Below are 24383 nucleotides of genomic sequence, written 5' to 3' on the forward strand. Positions count from 1 at the left end.
TATATTTGAACATGGCTATCATATCACCCCTTAACCTCCTCTTCTCCAGGCTAAACATGCCCAGCTCCCTTAGCCGTTCCTCATAAGGCATCGTTTCCAGGCCTTTGACCATTTTGGTTGCCCTCCTCTGGACACGTTCCAGTTTGTCAGTGTCCTTCTTGAACTGTGGTGCCCAGAACTGGACACAGTACTCCAGGTGAGGTCTGACCAGAGCAGAATACAGTGGCACTATTACTTCCCTTGATCTAGATGCTATACTCCTATATGATTTGCGATATATTGCCAGGTGATGATAAACCTGTACCTGGGCTTTGCCCCTTTAGGCAGCAGGTGAAGACTCGCATCATGCAGCCTGTTCCCCTCCTCCTCATAGATATACCGCTAGCCAGAGAAGACTGGTCCATTAATGCAAATGGGGAGCAGTTCCACCTGCTTCACTTTGCCCACTGCAAAAGTCACACAAAAGAAGTGGAAGGAAGAGAAAGTCCCGACCAAAGAAGAGTGGATAACCAAGGTGATGGACTATGCCGAAAATGGCAACGATGACCGTGAGGATCAGGCACCAAGATGATATGAAATTCAGTCAAGAAGAGTGGAAAAAGTTTATAGAATATCTTAGAGACCACTGTGTACACTTAATAACGTTAGCAGGATTGTTGTAACAATCTGGGGCAGATAAAAACCAGTCGGCCCCAGTCCCAGGTTGTGGGAGCAACTTTGTAGGTTGCCAAGTTCCTACCTGAACCCTGTCCTGTGTTCCTGACTTCACCTGACTCCCTGTCCTGCACCCAGCTCCAGCTTTTATGGACTGCCTCCATATTGCACCTTCGACCTCAGACTGGACTCGGACCTCACCTCTCGGTTGACCCACGGGACCAGCACAGAAACCCTGGTTTAGAGTGTTGGACTGGGAGGACCTGGGATATAAAGGATCAAATCTCCACTCAGCCAATAAACTCAATGGGCCAGCCACTATCTCCCAGTCTAAGCTACCTACCTCACAGGGTTGTTGTGAGGATGAAATGGGGAGGGGGAGAACCTTGAGATCCCAGGAGAAAAGGTGTGTGTGCGTTAATTTGATAAATAACTTAAATATATATAATATGTTGTGCTGAGCTCCTTGGAGGAAGGTTGGAATGGTGCAACAAAAACATGGAGCAGACCCAAAGAGGAGCTTGTATCGCCCCTAAAAAACTACTCAAGTAAGGCTGGAAGAGAGTTTCTCAACAGGTACTTGTACAATATATGCCCTGCTAGTTCATGTTCCTTAGTTTCAATGGGTCTACCCTGAGAAAGATCAGCACTGAACACAGTCCTAAATAGCTAACAGTCATTTCTCGTGTCGCCTCCTTTAAATTCAACACGATGAAGGAGAAGACTGATATCACATGATATCACTCTTCAAAATGCCCCAAAGGCCTGTCACAGAGAAGAGAGGCAAAGACTTGCTCTCTACTGCTTCAGAGGAAAGGACTAGATCTAACAGGCTTAAATGCCAGGAGGGTCGATTTCAGCTGAAGATTAAGGAGAGCTTCGTGATGGCAAGAGCAGATCAGTCATATCCACACCATGTGTTTGGAGCACTCCTGTGACACTTGAAGCGTCATGGCTTCCCCCAAAGAATCATGGGAACTGTAGCTCTGTGAGGGCGGGGGTCCTCCTAGCAACTCTCAGCACCCTTAATAAGCTGCAATCCCTAGGATTCTTCGAAGAGTGGATTTGACACAGGTCAACAATGGGACCTAGTCCCAGAGGTATGAGGGGCTTCCACTCGCTGGGGATCTTCAAGCAGAAGCTTGATCACTCTGGCACACGGAAATGCACTTTGAGAAGGAGCACTGGATGCTGCCTGATACAGAGTCAGACCATTGAGTATTTCCGCGTCCCACCTGGAGATGCCAGGGATGAATCGTGGGACCTGCATATTATTCTCCCCACAAAAACAGCTCCAGAACAGGTGCTATGTTAGTCATCCTTTCCTTGTTTGGAAATGGTTCCTTGACGGGTCACTTGGAGACTATCCTTGTCATTCGCAACAAAGTGAATGGCTGTTTATAAGCCTCAGGCAAATCCTGAGTAAACAACTAGGGTTGTAACAAACATTCATCAGTGAATAGCTATAGCTATAGATACAGATTAGTGATGTGTGGAAGTGAGAACTGGACCATAAAGAAGGCTGATTGCCGAAGAACTGATGCTTTTGAATTATGGTGATGGAGGAGACTCCTGAGAGTCCCATGGACTGCAAGAAGATCAAACCTATTCATTCTTAAGGAAATCAGCCCTGAGCGCTCACTGGAAGGACAGATCGTGAAGCTGAGGCTCCAATACTTTGGCCACCTCATGAGAAGAGAAGACTCCCTGGAAAAGACCCTGATGTTGGGAAAGATTGGGGGCACAAGAAGAAGGGGACGACAGAGGACGAGATGGCTGGACAGTATTCTCGAAACTACCAGCATGAGTTTGACCAAACTGCGGGAGGCAGTGGAAGACAGGAGTGCCTGGCGTGCTCTGGTCCATGAGGTTACGAAGAGTCAGACACAACTAAAAGACTAAACAACAACATAGATACAGATATAGATAGGGGTTTTTTTGAGAAGGAACTCAGGGGGATTGAATTCCCTTACCTTTCAAAAATTAAATAATTATTGTTTTTGTTGGGGTGGGGGAGGAGGGCTGGAATGGATATACACCCAATGCCTGAGTCAAAAAATCCAGCTTTATCTGTAATCAATAAAGTTGTGGCCATTTCTAATCCAGATCATTGTCTGCTTAAGTTTATCAATCACATCTTACATTTTGCCATTGCCCAGGGGTGGGGGGTTGGCACTGTGACTGGGCCCGCAACAAACAAGCAAGCAAACAAACAAACAAACAAATTTCATGGTGAGTTCCCCTACCTTTTTTCCAGAAAAACAACAACACTGGATAGAGATGACAGAGATAGCGATAGCGATAGAGATAGAGATACAGTGGTACCTCGGGTTACATACGCTTCAGGTTACATATGCTTCAGGTTACAGACTTCGCTAACCCAGAAATAGTACCTCGGGTTAAGAACTTTGCTTCAGGATGAGAACAGAAATCATGCTCCGGCAGTGTGGTGGCAGCAGGAGGCCCCATTAGCTAAAGTGGTGCTTCAGGTTATGAACAGTTTCAGGTTAAGTACGGACCTCCGGAATGAATTAAGTACTTAACCCGAGGTACCACTGTATTGCATGGAAAAAAGGAGGGGGAATGTTTTTCAAAAGTGTTTCAAAATCTGTGTGGGTATGTGTTTTTAAGTATGTAGTAGTATTTATTGCCTTTCTGGGCAGCTGCTTGTGCTGCTTTTATTTTTTATTTTATTTTTTTGGCCTTCCACTGAGCTGCTTCTTCCTAAAAATGTGACCCCAGCCAATCAGAGAGCAACTTAGGGATGTGATGACATCCCTCATGCCAAACAGTCCTATCAGATTTGGCACCGAGGACAAGCATAGCCAGTTCGGAGCGAGGGCGCTGGCCGCCACATCGGGAATGAAGGCAAGTGGGAAACCGGGCAGCAAGGGTGGGGTGGGGGGCGTGTTTCGGCTCAGCTGTGTGTCGAAATAGTGGCACCGCCGATTTCTGTTAGGCCGAAATTATTTCCACAATTCACAGGCCTGAGCTGTCTTTAGCACTCCAGTTCCTTTGGCTTGTGGGTAAGCCTCTCCCTTCTCCACACCCCCCAAAGTGGAGACATCCACACAGCGCCGCCCGTCTCTCTCCTCGGTTCTCCCCCCTCCCCGCCCTGCCCGCTACCGACATCAGCTGATTTCCCGGAGCTCAGGAACAAGATTGCAATCAATGACAATTGCATTCAACCGGGAGGACATTTAGGGCTCTGAAGGTGAGGGGGTGAAAAAGACGGTGGCTGCAGGTCTGGACTGGAGGTGGGGTGGGGGGGTTGGTAAATCAAAGCACCTGTCATAACCAGGGAGACTGAGATGAAGGGGCACCGGGATGACACAGGGAAGGAGGCGGGAGAGGGGACTGTCTGCCTCACACCTGACTGCCCTAATTAGCCACCAGCTTCCTGAATAACAAATCCAGCTAAAAATATGCACCAGGGAGTTGGGCAAAGCAAACCTGCTTTGTGCTGACGCCAAGGGAAAGGGTGGCAAGGAAGGAGAAGCTGAGAGGGATCAGGCCGAAAGCCTGTTAAATCAGCATCCTGTTCTCCCAGTTCCCGACCAGATCCCTAAAAGAAGCCTGCAAGGAGCACCTGAGGGCATCAACACCCTCCCCACTTGCGTCTCCCCAAAACTGGCCCCCTCTCCGACAGTGGAACATATCCATCCATCTGGGGTACCAGCCACTGGTGGACTTATTCTCTGTGGATTTATTTATTTTTAACCCCCCCTTCAAAGCCATCTGACTGAGAGCTGAGGAGTTAATAGAATCATAGAGTTCATAGAGTTGGAAGCGACCCCAAGGGCCATTGGGACCAATGCAGGAAGCTCAGATAAAGGACCCGTGACAGATGGCCACCCAACCTCTGCTTAAAAACCTCCAAGGAAGGAGAGTCCCCAACTTCCCTCCACTGTCGGAACAGCTCTTACTGCCAGAAAGTTTTTCCCTGGTGTCGAGTCGGAATCTCCTTCCTTGCGACTTGAAGCCATGGGTTCGAGTCCTGCCCTCCAGAGCAGGAGAAAACAAGCTCGCTCCATCTTCCATGTGACAGCCTTTGGAGTTGTTAAGGAGACCCTTAAAGCTACAGGTCCCATGATTCTTTGGGGGAAAGCGTCATGAGTCGCACAAGAGTGCTTTAAACACATGGTGTAGATGTGACTGACCTGCTCTTGCCATCAAGAAGCTCTCTTAGATAGATAGATAGATAGATAGATAGATAGATAGATTCTTTATTGTCATTACACAAGTGCAACATTGCACAAGTGCAACGAAATTGGATGCCATCCCTTAAAAACAACAAAAGCAAAACAACAACAACAACCAAACAAACCACATTCCAGCCACACCCACACCCACACCCATCAAACTCCCAGGTCACACTATCGAGTTACAGCATTTAAGAAGGCCACAGCTCTTGGGTAGAAACTATTTTTCAGTCTGTTTGTCCTTGACTTGATGTTTCTGTATCTCCTGCCAGAAGGCAGTAGTACAAACAGACTGTATCCCGGGTGAGCTACATCCTGCAGGATATTGTTTGCTTTCCTAAGACAACGGGAACCGTACAGTTCTTCCAAAGATGGGAGGGGATGACCAATAATCCTTTGGGCTGTGGTTATGACCTTCTGGAGCACCTTCCTCTTCCTAGCTGTACAACTGGAGAACCAGGCACAAATACAGTATGTAAGAACGCTCTCTATGAAACCTCGGTAGAAGGACACCAGCAGTCTCTCACTCAGATTGTTCTTCTTTAAAAGTCTGAGGAAATAAATTCTCTGCTGGGCCTTCTTCACCAGAGCAGTGGTATTTGCGCTCCAAGTCATGCCCTGATCGATAGTCACTCCCAAAAACCTGAATTCCGCCACCCTCTCCACCCGTTCCCCGTTGATATACAAGGGCTGAATGTCCGCCTTTTTTTTCCTGTAATCCACCACCAATTCCTTGGTCTTAGCCGTATTAAGAGCCAGATTGTTCTCTCCACACCAAGCACAAAGCCGCTCCACCTCGTCCCGATAGGCGGACTCATCCCCTCCTGAAATGAGCCCCACCACCGTAGTGTCATCAGCAAACTTGATGATTTTGTTGCTGGAATAAATGGCTGTACAATCATACGTATAGAGAGTATAGAGCAGGGGACTCAACACACAACCCTGTGGTGAGCCGGTGTTAAGGCTAAGGGCTGTGGACATATGTGACCCTACTCTAACCCTCTGAGAACGTTCTGACAAAAAGTCCAAAACCCAGAGACAGGTGGAGTTGGAGAATCCAATCGCCTCTAGCTTGGACACCAGTCTATGGGGGAGGATAGTGTTAAAAGCAGAGCTAAAATCCACAAACAGCAGCCTCACATAACTCCCCGGCTGCTCCAGATGGGACAGAGCAGCATGGAGAGTGGTAGTGATAGCGTCTTCCGTGGATCTATTTGCCCTGTATGCAAACTGGTAGTTGTCAAAAGTTGATGGAAGACAGGAAATAATGTGACGGCGCACCAGTTTCTCAAAACACTTCATGATGATTGGAGTCAGTGCAACTGGTCTGTAGTCGTTCAGACTACTGATTGTGGATTTTTTAGGCAGAGGAACAATAGTTGACGACTTCAGGCAGGGTGGGACAATAGACTGGTGTAAGGACTTGTTGAAGATCTTAGTAAAGACCCTCGCCAGCTGATCCGCACAGCCCTTCAACACCTTTCCCGTGATGCCATCAGGTCCAGCAGCCTTCCTCGGATTCACCATCCTCAATACCTGTCTCACCTCATGCTCCTCTACAGTGAATGAGGGACCCCTATGGGGTGGTGGCTGTAATACCGGCGTCTCAGGTGGCTCCTTCTCGAAGCGAGCAAAGAAGAAGTTAAGCTCCTCTGCCAGCAAAGGGTCACCGTCGACAGCACCAAGGTTAGGTTTGTAGTTAGTAATATGCTGAATCCCCTGCCACATCTGTCTTGTGTTGTTACTCCTTAAGTTATCCTCAATCCTCTGCCTATAGACCAGCTTTGCCCGTCGAATACCCCTCTTCAAGTTTGCTCTTGCCACACTGTAAAGCTGCACCTCGCCCGACCTAAAAGCCCTGTTCCTTTCCCGCAACAGGCACTGGACCTCTCTATTCATCCAGGGTTTCTGATTGGGGTAAAACCGGATGGATTTATTTACTGTGACAGTGTCTGTGCAGTGATTGATATAGCACAGAACTGCCGCCGTGTGCTCCTCCAGGTCTGAGCACAGACACTCTTGAATCTTCAGCTGAAATCTACCCTCCTGGCATTTAAGCCTGTTAGATCCAGTCCAGCCTTTCTCAACCTGTGGGTCTCCAGATGTTGTTGAACTACAACTCCCATCACCCCTAGCTAGCAAGGCCAGAGCTCAGGGAGGGTGGGAGTTGTAGGCCAACAACATCTGGGGACCCACAGGTTGAGAACCGCTGATCTAGTCCTTTCGTTTGAAGCAGTAGCAGAGCAAGTCTTTGCCCCGCTTCTCTGTGACAGGCCTTTGGGGCATTTTGAAGAGGGGTATCGTGACTCTTAAAGCGACACAAGAGTGTGGCATGGATGTGAGAACACCACACATGTATGCGCACATGTACTGTTCTCTCATGCATGCACACTCACACGCAAAGACGCCTCACACACACTCAGTTTGATGGGTTGCTGTGCAACAGCCGGATGAATTAGGGCTCCCCTTCCCCAAAATGCAGAACAGAAACCCTGAGAACAGCTCATGGAGGAACAAAACAAGCTCTTTCTCCCAGGGACACATGCTCCAATTCCTTGCTGCGTGGTGGAGAAAAGGGGCTTCCCAGAGACTCCCCTGCCCCTGACTCACATGGCATGAAGCGTTTGAATCACCAGTCCCAGTTAGATACGAGGATCTTCAATGATAGTCAAACAGTAAATAAGATAGGGAAAGAATTATTAGACGTATGGGAGATTAATGAGAAGGGCCAAAGCACTCAAGCAATCATGTGGGATGCAATGAAAGCGGTGATGAGGGGAATTGGCATTAGGGAATCCAGTAAATTGAAGGGTGAGATGGGGGGAACAAAAAGAGATGAAAAAGTTAGAGGAAGAAATTAGAACATTGTAAAATCAATATATTCATGATAAACATAAAAGACGTTATGCACAATTACAGGCAAAAAGGAAGGTGTTAGAAAATAAAGATATGGAAAAAGTGCAGAGGGATTTGATTTGCTTGAAAAGATAATTTTTTGAACATGGTAATAAAAATTCCAAATTGCTGGCGAGAGCTGTACCGTCCAAAAAAGTAAAGAATTCAATTAGCCTAATAAAAGATAAAATGGGTAATATTCACAATCTGATGAAAGATAAGTGGAGAGTATTTAAGGAGTTTTACCAAGAGTTATATTCGGCAGGTAACATATTCTATGGGGAAGATGAAAGAATATATCGAGACACACTGGAAGATAAAGCTAGAAAGCAGGGATAGAGAGGCTATGGAACAGCTAATTTCAGGAAAAGAAAGCGAGGAAGCTATAGGGAAACTAAAAGGGGGAGAAGCCCCAGGAGCAGATGAATTGGGAACAGAATATTGGTTCCTAAATTAAAAGCATTATATAATTCAGTAATAGAGGGTGAGAGGATCCCTCCATTGTGGGAACCATCAATAATTATCTTAATTCCAAAACCAGGAAAAGATTTGAAGGACCCAGGATCATATAGGCTGATTTCCCTAATAAATCAAGATGCTAAAATATTGGCCACAATAATTTTATGTATAAATATATAAATAAAAACCAATGTGACTTTGTAGCAGGAAGACCCAGGTGTCTAGCTTAATAGGAAGAGTGCTGAATAAAATAGATATAATAAGAAATAAATTGAAAGCTGGTATAGTAGCATTGGATATTTTTAAGGCTTTTGACTGTGTCGAATGGCCGCCATTAAAACTGATTATACTCATCACAAGCCTGGAGCTAGACTTGATGATCTGATAATGTTAATAGTCTATACTTGGACTTTGTTAACTCATGTGCAACTACTCATTCTACGTACCTATTTTATAATTTTGTTTCTCATCTTCTAATTTTTGTTTGTTCTCTCTGTTTTATATACGTTATAAAATGAAATGAAATTTAAAACTTTACCCAAATAAATAAATAACCAGCCGACAAGCCCTTCTCCTTTTCAACAGCTGAGCTGCAGGGATGGGTTTGCAGCGCTGTACTAGGCACAGCATTTTCAGAAGTGGGGAGCCTACGGAGTACGGGGTTTATTCATCAGTCTTCTATACTCAAGAGTGAACTGGGTATTGGCTCTGAACAGTGGCTAAGAGCAGGGCTTGTGAACCAAAAACGCTCAGCAAAAAACTCGCCTCAGCCACAAATTTACTAAGGATGCTTCTTTTCTCGTAGACCCCATGTATGATACTATTAGGGGGTAATATTGCACTTACGAACTAGGGCTGTGCTGAAATTTTGCAGGATTCCTGATTCATTAAGAGACACGGCATTTCGGGGCTAGCAGCGTTTGATCGCTGCTTGCCATGAAATCAACCCATCTCCCTTTGCCAAGAGAGGAGGAGAGACTGTGTTGCGCAGGGCCTTTTTTAAAGTGGCAGTTTCCCCTTAATAAGGAGAAGGGAGCGTCACCTTTCTCGGGAAGAGTGATGACGTACTGCAGCCAGTCAGATTTGTCTATGTAAATTGAATAAATAAATAAATAAATAATCAATCAATCAATCAATCTCATTGCATTCAAGCAAAGCAAAATCAGACTGAGGGCAATGCTTCCTACATCACATTCGGAGGTGAAACTTCGTAATTTTGGACCCTGAATCTAATGGACTTACATGGAGGGTACAGGGGCATTGGACTGAGCAGTATGTATTATCTCTGTCGCTTCAGTTGGGGAGGACACAATTAAAATTTCTCTTCTCCCCCGCCTGCAAGGAACAGAGAGAAAGAGAGAGAACCCAGCTTGCCAACTCTGATTAAAGAAGGGGAAAAAATACCCTCAGCATGTGTAGTTTCACATTTTATAACTCATTTTCAATCACAGCACCATTATTGCTACAGGCTAGATGTGTTCACTAGAGTATAAGCATGGACATTTTGCGCCAGAAAAAAAAAGAAAAGAGGATGATATGTTTTGAAAATAAAAATAATAAACTGAGCATCTGTAATCGTGTATGTGCCAAGCTGGCTGTCCCCCAACTATAAAACATTTTATGAAATTAAAAGGAAGAGAGAAAGAAGGCTATATAGCGACCAGCCCCAGCAGGCTGGCCACAGACCTGGTTGCTGCAAGCCACAGCTTTTGCCATGTTCTGGGTGATTACTAAGTGGGACCCTGGACTTGGACCCTGCATTCCAGTCTCAGTTGCCCTAATGATCATCGGAAGCAATTTGCCAGCAGGTGGGTTCACTGTTGCTTACCAAGACGCAGGATGAGGCAGAAGGAAGATTGGCACACTGCAGTGGAACAAATCTGGTGCTCCTACTGGTGCGCTTCCACCAGGGCTGGGTGATAATTTGGTTTTCAACTTCATGATGTATCACCAGCTAAAGTTTGCAATATACCGATATACAGTGGTACCTCGGGTTACAGACGCTTCAGGTTACAGATGCTTCAGGTTACAGATGCTTCAGGTTACAGACTCCGCTAACCCAGAAATAGTACCTCGGATTAAGAACTTTGCTTCAGGATGAGAACAGAAATCATGCTCATGCGGCGCAGCGGCAGCAGGAGGCCTCATTAGATAAGTGGTATTTCAGGTTAAGAACAGTTTCAGGTTAAGAACGGACCTTCAGAACGAATTAAGTTCTTAACCCGAGGTACCACTTAAGCTAATGGGGCCTCCCGCTGCTGCTGCGCCGCTGGTCCACGATTTCTGTACTCATCCTGAAGCAAAGTTCTTAACCCGAGGTAATATTTCTGGGTTAGCGGAGTCTGTAACCTGAAGCGTATGTAACCTGAAGCGTATGTAACCTGAAGCGTATGTAACCCAAGGTACCACTATACTGTATCACAATATCTGAAATAAGGATGGAACTATGTGGAGGCATTGGCTGGCTTCACGGATTTTCCTGCATTGTGATTTTTTTGCAGAGCACGCGCGCACACACACACACACCATGATTTGCAACATATTGCCAGGTCAAAAATTATGGACTTCAAACCGGTTTTGGAGGATATATCGCCCAGTCCTAACACACTTCCTGATCAATGATATATTGCCAGGTCAGAAACTAGGAAACCACTCTCACGATATGGACTTTAAACCAGTTTTGGACAATATATCGGCCAGCCCTAGCTTATACCAAGGAGCAGAAATATGGGGAGGCACAGAGGGCATGGCTTGCATGCGCACCCCTGCCCCTCATTTTAACTCTGCTGTATTAAATCAAGTACCTGAAGAGGGCCAGATTTGGGCACACGCTGTCGTTTTGAGGAGGTGCCCACCCCCCACATCCCCGCCCCAGATTTATCACCCTGCTCACCGAATGTCCCTCCATGATATCCCTCCAGAGGGGCGCGTCGTTGTCCCTCTCTGCGATCTCCAGCAGGTTGTCGAGCACCACTTGGCCAATGAGGTCGTGGCGGGAGAAGCGGTCGAAATCGTAGATGCTGAAGTGCAGCTTGCGCGAGGGCAGTTCGGCAAAGGGGACGTTGAAGTTAAAAGTCTCGTTGAAAATGGGGTTCAGCGTCTTGCGGTGCACCTTGGTCTGGAACTTCTTCTTGCGGTCGGGAAGCAGGTACATTTTCACGTAGGGGTCGGAGAAGCCATTGGCGTCTTTGGCAGGCAGGTCCAAGGCCCGCAGAATCCTCACCACCAGCTGCTCGGTGCCGTAGGCGTAGCGAAGGGCAAAGCTGATCCGCCCACAGCTCGCGGCCTCGCCTTTCTTGGAGTCCGACTCGCCCGAGCGCTGCTTGTATAACTCGGGCTTTATCTGCCCAATGCTAGTCACTTGTTCCACCTTCTCCTCCCCTACGTGGACGCCGGTGTCCGGGCTGCTCAACTGCTGTGTCACGGGGCGTGGCAGCGTATTGTACCTGGGGAGAAAGGGGGGGGGGAACAGTGGCTTGTGTGACCATATAGATTAGCCACCATGGGCAGATTCACCGGAGAAATGGAGAATCTTGTGGGCCAAATTCAACTAAGGGGTCCTGCAAATGGAAGTCAGTGAAAAGACTTCCACTAGTGCAATAGGGTTTCCCACCCTCTCGTCCCCCCACACCTCCAAATCACCTCTGCGGGGGTCAAGAGAAATTCCGACAGGCAGGCGTGAGGAGAGGGGACATTGTTCCATCAAGCAAGTACACCTGAAGGAGTGTCTCCACCCCCATCGTTCAGCCCGGACACTGAGGTCCAGCTCCGAGGGCCTTCTGGCAGTTCCCTCACTGTGAGAAGTGAGGTTACAGGGAACCAGGCAGAGGGCCTTCTCGGTAGTAGCGCCCACCTTGTGGAACACCGTCCTATCAGATGTCAAAGAAATAAACAACTATCTTTTAGAAGACATCTGAAGGCAGCCCTGTTTAGGGAAGTTTTTTAATGTTTGATGTTTTATCGTGTTTTTAATATTCTGTTGGGAGCCGCCCGGAGTGGCTGAGGAAACCCAGCCAGATGGGCAGAGTATAAATATTATTCTTATTCTTATTCTTATTATTTAAAATGCTTGTGCTTATGGAGCAATCTCCTCAACACTAAGTTGAATTCTGCCCTTGGCCAGGGAAGAAAAGCATATGAGGAGAGAGATAGAGTGACTCCTCATTTTAGAGATTTTTTTGATTTGGTCATAATTTTTTTTAATGATTTTCACCCAATTTAACAAATTCAATTGAGTTTCATACAGTATGTTCCAAGTCCTTTTATTCACTGCCTTAAACAGAATACTTATTTCTATAATATATACCCTACATCACATTCCTTTATCGTTCCTTTGCTTATATTTCTGGACCTGCCTGCAATTTCATTTGACATTAACAATTTCTCAGATAGTCCAAAAAGATTTTAAAAGCAGCTGGTCTAGATTCCAGACACCTGGAAACACTATTTATTTTCTTTGTCCTCATAACAACCTTGTGGGTTGTCCCTACAATTTTCATATTAGGGTTGAGGCGCAACGCCAAGGAATAAGAGCATGAGAAGAACCTGCTGAATCAAGCCAGAGGCCCATCGTAGTCCAACACCCTGTTCTCACAGTAGCCAGCCAGATACCTGCGGGAAACCCGAAAGCAAAGCCCGAAACTTGAGCACAAGAGCACTCTCCCCTCTTGTGATTTCTGGAATTCAGAGCCACACTCCCTCCAACACTGGATGAATGAATCTGCCCAAACCTCTTTTAAAGCCATCCGAGTTGGCGGCCATCACCGCCTCTTGTGGCAGTGAGTTCCACAGTTTCTGTGCCACATCGCAACTTTTCCAAAGAGTTCACAACGGAGGCAACACTTGGATCCTACTTGCCACACTATTCATTGCCCGTTGAGCCTCGACTGTTGAATTTATGCCCCAAATCTGTTGGCAATTTAAGGTGGGTTTTCCCCTTTAAACCCCCCCCCCAGTATTCTTAGATAGCTGTTCAATATGCAACTGCTTCGGGTGTTTTCCTGGTCAAGGGAAGGAAGAGCCTGGGGCTTAGTTAAGGGGTCTGTTACAATTCAACATACCAGGCCTCCCAGGTTCATGTCTTCAATGCATACATCACCCACCCTGGACCAGAAGGTCCCAAGGAAGGTTACACAGTAATAATCAATAAGAAACACAGTATAGGAAACAATCAAATCAACTAAAAACAACAGCACAAACAAAAGAAAATCAGTAAGATGAACAAAGATTCTCAAATGCTTAGGTTAAAAAACGTGCCCCTTCTTTGCAAGCCTTTCAAATATATGCAGAGATGGTGCCATCTAAAAAGTTAAAGGTAAAGGGACCCCTGACCATTAGGTCCAGTCGTGGCCGACTCTGGGGTTGCGGCGCTCATCTCGCTTTACTGGCTGAGGGAGCTGGTGTACAGCTTCCGGGTCATGTGGCCAGCATGACTAAGCCACTTCTGGCGAACCAGAGCAGCGCACAGAAACACTGTTTACCTTCCCACCGGAGCGATACCTATTTATCTACTTGCACTTTGATGTGCTTTCGAACTGCTAGGTTGGCAGGAGCAGGGACTGAACAACGGGAGCTCACGCTGTTGCGGGGATTCGAACCGCCAACCTTCTGATCGGCAAGTCCTGGGCTCTGTGGTTTAACCCACAGCACCACTCAGAGCCCCAAAGTCTGAGGTATTCCCAGATTTTGTATCCAACTCTGCCGAACAGATCAGAGGGGCACACATCCCCTCAAATACATATCCCCACATCCTTGCTTGGGGCCACCACTGAGAATGCCTTCATCCTACAACTTCCAGCATCCCTAGCTGTTGGCCATACTGCTGAGTCTGATGGGAGCTGGCGCCCAGCTTCTGGAGGCCTGACCCTGCTCTCAGGCACTACGGGGAATTAAAATGGCGGCTCCCAGTGTCAGAGTGCTGTCCCCGATCCTCAAGTAACCAATGCCGGAGAGAGCCCATACAAGAGCAATTAATTGGGCCCCTCAAACCTGGAGCTGTCCTTGCTTCATCATTAAGTGTTTGCTCTCCACAGAAATACCACACCCTGCCCATTTCTCCTTCACAACCACCTCCTGCAATGACACGAGAACCATTTATTTCTTCGGCTACAAACTCGCTGAAAAGTCCTCCCAAACGGCTTGCAGTGATTTAAAACAAGGCTGTCTCTGCCCACAAACCAGAGGACACGACACAAAAGGATGGAACAGGAAAACAGCACTTCACCTCTACTAGAACGATGATCATGTGTCAAGACTTTCTCCTGGGGTGTGAAATGGGAGTTTTGCACACACAGGCAAACATTCCCCCTAGGACTCTTAGGATTCCAGGTTCAGTCACAGTCCATTGAACTCAATCACTTGAAGGATCAATATGACACTTGAACCCAGGAATTCCAGCGGAGAAACCCTCAAATGAGGTGATCACAACAGATGTCAACCCAGTAAAGCATTTGAGCTGTTAGATTCCCCCCACCACCATAAAGGAGAAGAATATTAACATTCTGGAGCGTTCATACTGTTACCTTTCCCTCTAGCCAGTTCATCTTCTGTAACCCAAGGGAAGTTCATTGGTCTTTGCTGATATTGTCTAAGGTTGCTTCAGTCTTTCCTACGTTTTTCACTAATTTGGTCTGCTCCTTAACCTTTTTTTCTTTCTTTGAAACAGTGGGGTGCTTTGCCAACTATGACTGGGGTTTGAGGTGAGAGGCCCCATTTCCTCTGGATACAGAAAACCGGGGGGGGGGGGGGCTGTTTTAACTGCCCTGATCGACAAGCTTATCTGAGGACTTGGCGCCATTTGCCTTGATAAGAACAGAATTTCACAGAAAAGTCCCAATAACTTCTTAAACCGCCCATCCCTCTTTCATCCTTATGCCCACCACCCCCGGCGACCCTCCCAGCTTCCCATCTCACCTGGGCGTGGGTACCAAGCTTGCAACTTGTTGATGGGAGTGGGCGTTGGGCATGGTGCCTTCCTTGGTGCTGGTCTGGCCTTCCACGGGGAGGTCAGGGGAGGTCTGGCTGACCTTGAGGTTTGCCTCGGGGTAGGAATCCATATCGAGGTAGGACCTTTCGGGCATCTCGGGACCCAGCTCCACCCGCTCGGCCAGGAGGTCCCCGAAAGGCGAATGGTGGAGGTGAGCATGGAGGGGGTGCTCCTTGCGCTGCGTCTGCGAAGAGGAGCCCTTGTCCCGCCAGGGGATCCAGCACAGCTTCCACGAGACGAAGAGGGAGACGCCCAGCAGCACGATCCCACAGAAGGTCACGATCACTGACAGCAGGCTGACCAGGATCTCTAGAGGAGAAAAGTGGAGGGGCAGATACCACGACGGGAGGTCAACGGCAGGGAGGTGGCTGCTGTAGGCACCTGGCATCTTGGTTACCGGCCCAGGCGCGTCCCCTCTCCTCTGCTAGACCCTGTCCCCTACCCTGCCCAGGACACCTGAACTATTATTGCCAATGGCCGCAGGCCAGGGGGCTCTGCAGGTCAATGGCAGGGCTGCTTGTATGACTTAGTTGACACTGTCAAGCCAGCGATGGCCTCATGCAGCAACCGTCTCCAGCACCCTCTGGGGCCTTGTCTACTCAGGACGGAACAGCCCGGAACCTGGGCGATGTCACCAACTGCCAGTAGAGGCCTTGTGAATCTGATCCCTCCCGCGCTGGCAGCCAAAAAGCAGGTAAACAAGAATAATTTTTACCAAGTAATTTTATTCAATACAGTGGTACCTCGGGTTAAGTACTTAATTCGTTCCGGAGGTCCGTCCTTAACCTGAAACTGTTCTTAACCTGAGGTACCACTTTAGCTAATGGGGCCTCCTGCTGCCGCCGTGCCGCCGGAGAACGATTTCTGTTCTCATCCTGAAGCAAAGTTCTTAACCCGAGGTACTATTTCTGGGTTAGCGGATTTTGTAACCTGAAGCATATGTAACCTGAAGCGTATGTAACCCAAGGTACCACTGTATTCACAGAGAGAGAGACGAAGAAATTCAGTCTCCCAAACATAATGGCGTTGCTCTGAGTAAAGTCCCACCCCCCTCGGTCTCTCCTATTCTACGTTACCCCCTGCGTCGGCTAATCTGAGCTTTCTGCCTCGGAGCGCTCTGTTCTACTACTCTCAAGGCTCACCTGATCCTGGGGGGGGGGGGGTAGGGTTAGGAATGCTTTCCAAAGACCCTGAGTCTGTCAGCTGTCTCTCCCCTGGTGCTGCTGCTTCTTCCTGCTGTTCCTCTCCCAATATTCACCAGCTTCTCCCCTCTGCAGCCTGTGAACTATGCCCTTCTGCAAACCACTGTTCTAAATCTATACTGTCCTCTTCTCGGGAAGGTTCAAAAAGAGGGGGGGATAGCAATCTCCACCTTTCCTCCTCAGTCCAGCCCCTGACACCCTGGCAGACAAATCCACATAACCCCTAATGATACTGTGAACCGCCCCAAGATCTACAGATGAAGAGCAGTATAGAATTTTTTAATAATAATAATATGCCTCTTTTGCAGGTTTTAATAGAAAAGATGCTTTGGGGGCCACTTGTCTCAAAATCGAGATATGAATGGAATAAATCGTACATAATAAATTAGGAAACTCACTTTGCCAAGGGTAGAGTCTTAGGCAGCTCAGTTGGCTAGAGCGTTGTGGGGATAATACTAAGGTTGCAGGTTCAATCCCCGTATGGGACAACTGAATATTCCAGGGGTTTGGACCAGATGGTACAATTCTATGAATCTAAGCACAAGAGGGAGGTATCATTGGGCTATGGGGAAACCCACCCCTCAAGCTGTGGAAATAGTAATAATGATAGTAATAAATTAGGGTAATGGGGGAGAGACCCGAAACAATCTACTGAGGACTGAGCATGCTCGATGGCCGCAGGGCCATCTGCTGAGGGAAGAAAACGGATGGAAGACAATGGAATGGAGTCCCCTGGAAAACAGATATTGCTCACTGGCTGGCACCCTGAACAAAAGGTCTCTCTTGTATATCCAGCCTTCCAGATTTCTCCATTGCTAAAATATGCCAAGACTGCCTCCTATTAAATCCCACTCTTGCAAGAGACAGCCAGCACAACCCGTGCCCTAATAAATACCCCAGCAACAAAAGTTTAAACAAAAAACTTCCTGAATTTTATTTTATTTTTAAAAATAAAATTGGAGGTAATTTGCGTTTTTGCAGCAAGAGCTGACATGTTTACACCTCTCAATTCAAAGCATTTGTCCCCACCCCACCACCCACGGGGGGTTTTTTTTGCTCCAGCAAAAGCAGTGAGGACTGGAAACTTGATTGTTTTAAAATACAATTGCCAGGATCCCACAGATCCTGTCAAGACTGCATCTTCACATTTGGTTGGTAAACACAGACCACCTGACACGCCATTTGCCTGAGTGCCAGCGTCAACCATTGAGAACCTGATATTACCCTAACAGTCCCTGTGCCTTCTCCCTCACCTCCATGGACTCATGGCTGTGCCTAGGCCACGATTCTTCCTCCTGTTGAGATCCTTCCCCTAGATATGGGTCATATCCTCCCCTACCTCTAGGCTCCTCACCTGAGTTGATGGGACCCACATGGCCTGTCAGTTCCTGACACTTCTCGCGTTCCTGGGCAGCGCATGTGTTGGAACACAGCACATGAAGAAGCTCCATTGCCCTGCGGTGTCTGTCTTCATCATAATCTCCCGACATGATGCCTGAAGACAGGACAGAAAAAATATTTTTCAACATATATTTAAGGAGGGAGGGGGACAACCAAGGTCATGCAAGTCTTTGGGGCCACGGTTACCTCAGAACCGAAGTTAAATGTGGCTACTTTTCAGCGCGACACTGATTCCCAATGCTCACGGACGTGGGTTCACAAGAGGCTACTGCCTATAAGGTCCTGGGTTCATTCCCCACCATCCCCTGGTAAACAAATCAGGTATGCAGGTAGGGGGGAAAGATTCTCTGCTTGAGGCCCTGGACAGTGGCTGCCAGTCAGAGTGGACATCACTAGTCTGGCCTGGAATAAGGCCAGCTCCCTGTGTTCCTAGAAATGCGTCCTATGTCTGCTCATTATTTGGGGGCAACTGGGCTGCCGCTGGAAACGGCTGCATCTGTTCCATTGGAGTTCTGCCCTCTTCCACATTCGCCTTCAGCATGCCCTCAACTTCATTTCCCTAGCAGAAAAGGGAAGCCTCATCCATTGATGTGACAAAACCGTCACCCCTTAGAACAGGCTTCCTCAGCCTCGGCCCTCCAGATATTTTTGGCCTACAGCTCCCATGATCCCTAGCTAGTAGAACCAGTGGTCAGGGATGATGGGAATTGTGGTCTCAAAACATCTGGAGGGCTGAAGTTGAGGAAGCCTGCCTTAGAATAAGCCGTCCTGGGCCTCTGTTTAGAGTTACCTTGTGGGGAGACCAGCTTTGGTCCTCCCCACCTAAAAAAACTTGCCCAATTTCCTACAGGCCTACTTGGCATGCCAACTTACTTTACCCAGAAAAGCAGTACCGTATAAAGGTTAGAGCAGTGACAGGGCAGTTTCCCTGTATAGGGAAGTTTTTAATGTTTTATTATGTTTTTGTATATGCTGGAAGCTGCCCAGAGTGGCTGGGGCAACCCAGTCAGATGGGTGAGGCATAAATAATAAAACTGTTGTTGTTGTTGTTATTTCTTTCTGCCAAAGGCCATGGGGATAATTGGGGGGGGCTACACAGAAGTGGGGTGTGAACCTCCTTTTTCTCTGCCATCTCATTCTTGCTCTTTTGTTTCTGCTACGCATTTAACCCTTCTGTTTTCCCTCCATGAAATTAAGCCAAAATATACCTGGGCAGACCCAGGTCCAAGCAGCTCAGTGGGGTCTCAGCCATGCTAACTGGCTGACCTTGGGCAAGCAACTATGAGTCAATCTTTCTCAGCCTAGCCTACCTCACAAGGTTGTTGCGAGGATAAAATGGGAGAAGCACGTGTGCCACCTTTGAGTTCCCCAGAGGAAAGGGTGGGCTGTAAATGGATTTTCTACGTGACGTCCCCTCAGGAAAACTATTGGGGGGGCAATTAGATTTGCAGCATATGAACCTCACCCCCTTCCTGCAAACACCCCATTTTCCTTTTGAGCTGGGATGTACATTGTATACGGTGAAGGGAATGTGGAGCAGTCTAGATTGAAAGGCTTCTCCTCCAGTAACCCCTGACAGAAGCGTCAAATGCAGTCATTCTGTGTTCTGTTTATTTCAGGCAGAAAATAGAAAGGCAGGCAGACAAGGGCAGACAGCAGGAGAAGCAACATGACCTTTTTTCAGGGTAATAGGCATTTACAGGAAGGGCTTCTGGTTTCCTGACCAATCCAAGCTTGGGATTCCCCATTTCAGAGAATTGCAGAAGGGAGACCAGGAGCCAAACTGGACCTTAACCAGGGAAATGAGCTCGATTCTCTTGTAATGTTAACATGTCTGCATGGGGGCCACATTTGCAAAGCAGAATCAGTTTTTAGATCTCAGTCCCTCCCAGGCAGCCTTGGCAAACCTGCGCTCGCTAGACGTTTTGGGGAGGCATTTCCTATAGGGAAGTTCGACTTGAAGGGCTCTCCTCAGCCAGATGGGGCACTGAGGTGAAACACAGTCAACAAGGCATATAAAATGGAGAGCATGTTAGGCCCTTCCAAAAGGGACATGGCCAGTTGCTAAGGAAGCAAAGGAGTTTAATGGTGGATTTTGGATATAATGGAGATGTAAAAAAATTGGATTGTTATAAAAGATGCAGGAGGAAATGACTAAAAACAGGACCCACAAAAGGGAGGAGGGACGATTATTTGGAATCTTGCTTTTATGATGTACAGTGGTGCCTCGCAAGAAAAAAAGAATCCGTTCCGTGAGGCTCTTCGTATAGCGGTTTTTTCGTCTTGCGAAGCAAGCCCATTGACAGCTTAGTGGATTAGCGCTATTAGCGGTCTAGCAGCTTTTAGCAATCAGCTGAGAAGCGGCTTATCAGCGGAACAGCTGATAAGTGGCTTAGCGCTTAGGGAAAGGGCGAAAAAAGTGAAAAAAACCTGCGGGAACTCGCAAGATTTTTTCGTCTTGCGAAGCAACCCCATAGAGAAATTTGTTTAGCGAAGCGCCTCCAAAACGGAAAACCCTTTCGTCTAGCGGGTTTTCCGTCTTGCGAGGTGTTCGTCTTGCGGGGCACCACTGTATGTTGGATATGTGATTGCAAAACTTTAATTTGAAAAACCAGATAAATAAATGTATAAAGAAGGGGAGAAGTAAAGGATTCGCTAAACATCACTTCCTGTTCCCCAACCGCTGCTGCTTTGTGGTTCAGGTATCGAACTCAGGACGCAAGGGAGAAATATGCCAAGAGGAAGGCACACTTGGCACGTCCTGTTGAAGGACGTGTGGATCCAGAATTGGCCTCCACAGCCACTTACGGACTCACTGTTAAAACCGTGTTTATGGAAGACAATCTTACTCAGCTACGAGTGATCGCAAAAGAAAGAAAGAAAGAAAGAAAGAAAGAAAGAAAGAAAGAAAGATGGGGAGACCGGCTCTGGAGGAGGAATGCCAATGGCTGCCCCACGTCCCAGGACCGTGTGTGGAGCTGATGGACATCATGTTGAGGAAAAACAGTGGAACATTTCCCTACAGATATAGGGCTTTCCCTCAAGGTTAGATCACTACTGGATCTAATTTTAAGGATTAAAAACAGCTGTTTCATTACTTCTGGTCCCATAAGTGCAGTTGGTGTCTATGCACATTTTTTTTCTTTGCTTTGCAGAGCGCAAGATGACTGGCAGGTCCCTACCCACCATGGAACTTACAATCAAACATTCCACACAGGGGGAAACAGGGAAGTAAGGAGATGGGAGGCAGGAACCGCCCTTTGGGAAAATGAACGTTGGCGCTCTGCGCTCTCACCTGGTCAGCAAACTGGTTCAGGGGATGGCTGTCAGGTTGCTTCCGTGTTGCCGGATCCAGGATGCCAACCGGTCCAGGTCAATGCCAGCAAGACGCCAATACCAAGTCCCTGGGGATCCGAGTCCGCGTGGAAGCAGCTGCAAGCCGGAAGCAGGGCACCCAATCTGCCATCCGGCAAGCTGCTGGGTCCATGGGTCGCCAAGTGGGGAAGCGGCAGGGTGAGGGGGTTTGCGCCCTCTGCTGGATGCACGAGGGAACAATCTGCAGAGGCGAAGAGGGTCAGTAGTCCTGGCTGGCTTTGCTATGCCTGGGTGGAGTGCCCAATCCCCAACTGTCCTTGGGGGGCTTCTTCATGGCGGGAGGGGGCTGTTGTCTTAAGTCCTTAGCAAAATTGCACCGCTGCAGTTGCCACCCTCTTTAGTTCCGTAGGTACCTGAATGGATACAAAGGCTAGTTATTTGGGGTGGGCTCATTCCCTCTTCCTGTTTCTCCCATTCTTCCCATGGCCACCCCCAGCCACATCAGATGGAACAGAGCACATGGATCTCTAGTGCCCCCACCACCCCAACATCATTTTTGTAAGCCCAAAGACAGCTTCTTCTGTCCGTTTGCATTTCTTAGTACAGAAAGTATTGATCTGATGTGTGGAGATCTTTCCTGTTCTGCTTAATACAAGAAGGTTCAAGAAGTTTGTATGTGAAAGAAGCAGGAAGGCTTTTGTTGTTTGGGTTATTTCCTTCTGGGAAGCTGAGTACAGCTGGTTTAAACTCGTTCTGTTATCTTTCTGCCAAGGTCATGCTGACTAATAGGGAGGCCAGAAGGAGCCCGAGTTTCACTTATTTTCTCTTTTCTGCCTCTTTGTTCTAGTCTGGTGTTCTGTATGCTATAGTGCTAAGGTTTAGTCTTATTATAAGTATTGCAAGTTTCATTGTAAGTGCTGCAACTGGATTTTTCACGGACTGTGCCAATCCTGAATGTGTTGGATCCGTGACCATTATGCTCATTTGCCTTCAGTAAAGCTCTGCTGGATGAAGTACAATTGCCTCTGGTCTATGTTATAAAACTCTGCATCGTGTTTAAGTTTCTTCCTCTGCTGGAGCTGGCACATCATCTTCTTCCAACAGGCTGAAAAGAAGAATAGTGGAAGCCAGGACACCCGGGTTTCTTGAGAGCTATCTGGTGGGATTGGACAGTCGCAGAGTAAGAGAAATCCAAATTCTAGTGCTGGAAATTGGTTATGCCAGGATTCTCACAAAAGAAACACTGTTTGTGTGGTGCCCATGGGCACAATGGTGCCCTCCTGGTGCCCACAAAGCCTCTGAGGCCCCACCACGCCCTTCACTGTCCCCCTGGCAATCAGATAGGGAAGGTGCTTACCTTTTTCTTCATCAAGCAGAAGGAGGAAGTTGGAGGAGTGCCATTCTTTCCCACTTCCTCTTTCAGCTAGATGTGCTTTTCGAGGCTCGCATCGATATACCTCAGCCAGTACAGCACAAGACTATTGATCCAGGGGTTGTGGGTTCGAGCCCCCCACTGGGTGAAAGATTCCTGACCCTCACGGCCCCCTCCAACTCTACAAATATATAGTTCTACCATCCACCTTTTACCCAGATCCCTTGGAAAAGCGAAGTGCGCACACATTTTCTCCCTTTCTGTCTCTCGAGGAGGCAGCGTGTTTGTGTGTTACGGGTCTCATTTGTGGGATGGAGAAAGGAAACGATCAGAGGGGGAGGGACCTACAGCTCTCGCTCAAAAACTGGAGCATATTCACGGGCCTAAAAAAACGCCGGCAACATTTTAGAAGAATTAAGAGGTGGCAGTCACTGAAAGGCATTAATGCCCAGATTCTCTAAGCCAAGAGTGTGATCAGGGCTAAGTACACACAAGACTTGGGGCCCGCTTCCAAGATATAGGCTGTATACACACTGTAAGACACATTCAAAGCCCATTATGTTCCTCAAAGAATTCTGGGCATTGTAGTTTGCCCCTCACGGAGTCACAATTCCCAGCAACTCTCAACAGATGACAGTGCCCATAATTCTTCGAGGGTAGAGAATGTGCTTTGAATGTTCTTTAAAGGTGAGTGGGCAGCTATAGGGCTGTAACCAACGTCAGTCAAGCTCAGAGCAGGCCCACTGAAATTAATGGAAGCTGCTGACTTGGATCCTTTTGGGTTCCACACAGGTTTACTGTGAGTAGGACTTGGTTGGATACAGTCCATCCATTTATACAGGTGCAGCGCTTCCGAGGGAGGGTGAAGACAACTTAGGTTCTCACTGTCAAAGATTACTCTATTACATCAGGCATCCGCAACCTTCGGCCCTCCAGGTTGGGGAAGCCTGTATTACATTATTGAGTGCTGGCAGCATTTTCTGGGCTCACTATACGTTAAGTGGGACCTCTGCCCCACCTGCGATCTATTGGTAAGAGCTGCTGCTTAGGTACATATTAGAATTAAAACTTTGAAGTCTCATCGAACCTCTAATGCAACTTCTCTCCCGCACCTACTCACAGGCACCCATTTCCCCTTTCCACCCTGTCCAGCGCTTGCAGGTAAAAGAAAAGGTAAAGGACTCCTGGACGGTTAAGTCCAGTCAAAGGCGACTATGGGGTTGCGGTGCTCACCTTGCTTTCAGGCTCATGTGGCCAGCATGACTAAACCGCTTCTAGAGCAACGGAACACTGTGACGGAAACCAGAGTGCACGGAAACGCCGTTTACCTTCCCACCACAGCGATACCTATTTATCTACTAGCACTTGTATGCTTTCGAACTGCTAGGTTGGCAGGAGCTGGGACAGAGCAGTGGAAGCTCACCCAGTCACGGGGATTTGAACCACTGACCTTCTGATTGGCAAGCCCAAGAGGCTCAGTGGTTTAGACCACAGTGCCACCCGCATCTTCCAGTGCTTGCAAGTCACCTGTCGCCCGTCAATACCATCCACACGGGATGCCCAGCAACCACAGATCAACACAATCGGAGCCACGCCCAAAAAGTCAATGAAGATGTTGGGTAGCCTGGAACCCTGAGCAGCAGGGCACTTTGCAGTGTGCTGGGCCGGCCCGTAAACAAAGCACAAATAAATAAGTAAATAAATATTGGGGGTGGGGAAGAGAGAGATGGGGCTAAACACACACACACACACACACACAAACACAAGAGGTTGGCTCTCCCCTAGGCCACCCGCTATCAACACCCCTGGGTGTGATGTAGCGTATTCAGGCGAGGGAATCCGAGACGCCCTACGGGTGCGAGGAATGGGGTATATTAGGCACCTGCTGATAATCTGTG

At 47.8% G+C, this 24383-nt stretch overlaps 1 protein-coding gene across 3 annotated transcripts in view; it reads right to left on the bottom strand.

The window, feature by feature from the left end:
• Positions 1 to 24383, bottom strand: part of SYT3 (synaptotagmin 3) — a 57325-nt gene that overhangs the window by 16020 nt on the left and 16922 nt on the right. For 2 of the 3 annotated variants that reach the window (XM_081837952.1, XM_081837954.1), the window contains exons 2-5: positions 21094 to 21526; positions 17752 to 17892; positions 15123 to 15504; positions 11104 to 11656 (exon numbers count right to left, since the gene is read on the bottom strand). In XM_081837952.1, the coding sequence (XP_081694078.1) occupies positions 11104 to 11656; positions 15123 to 15504; positions 17752 to 17887 (1071 nt within the window). In that variant the 5' untranslated portion in view covers positions 17888 to 17892; positions 21094 to 21526. Of the gene's footprint in view, positions 1 to 11103; positions 11657 to 15122; positions 15505 to 17751; positions 17893 to 21093; positions 21527 to 22470; positions 22584 to 24383 lie in introns of those variants that run through there. The other variant, XM_081837953.1, reaches the window with a different exon arrangement.

Source organism: Podarcis erhardii, assembly GCF_964252035.2.
Source record: "Podarcis erhardii genome assembly, chromosome: 13".
In the NCBI taxonomy this organism is placed as follows: Eukaryota; Metazoa; Chordata; class Lepidosauria; order Squamata; family Lacertidae; genus Podarcis; species Podarcis erhardii.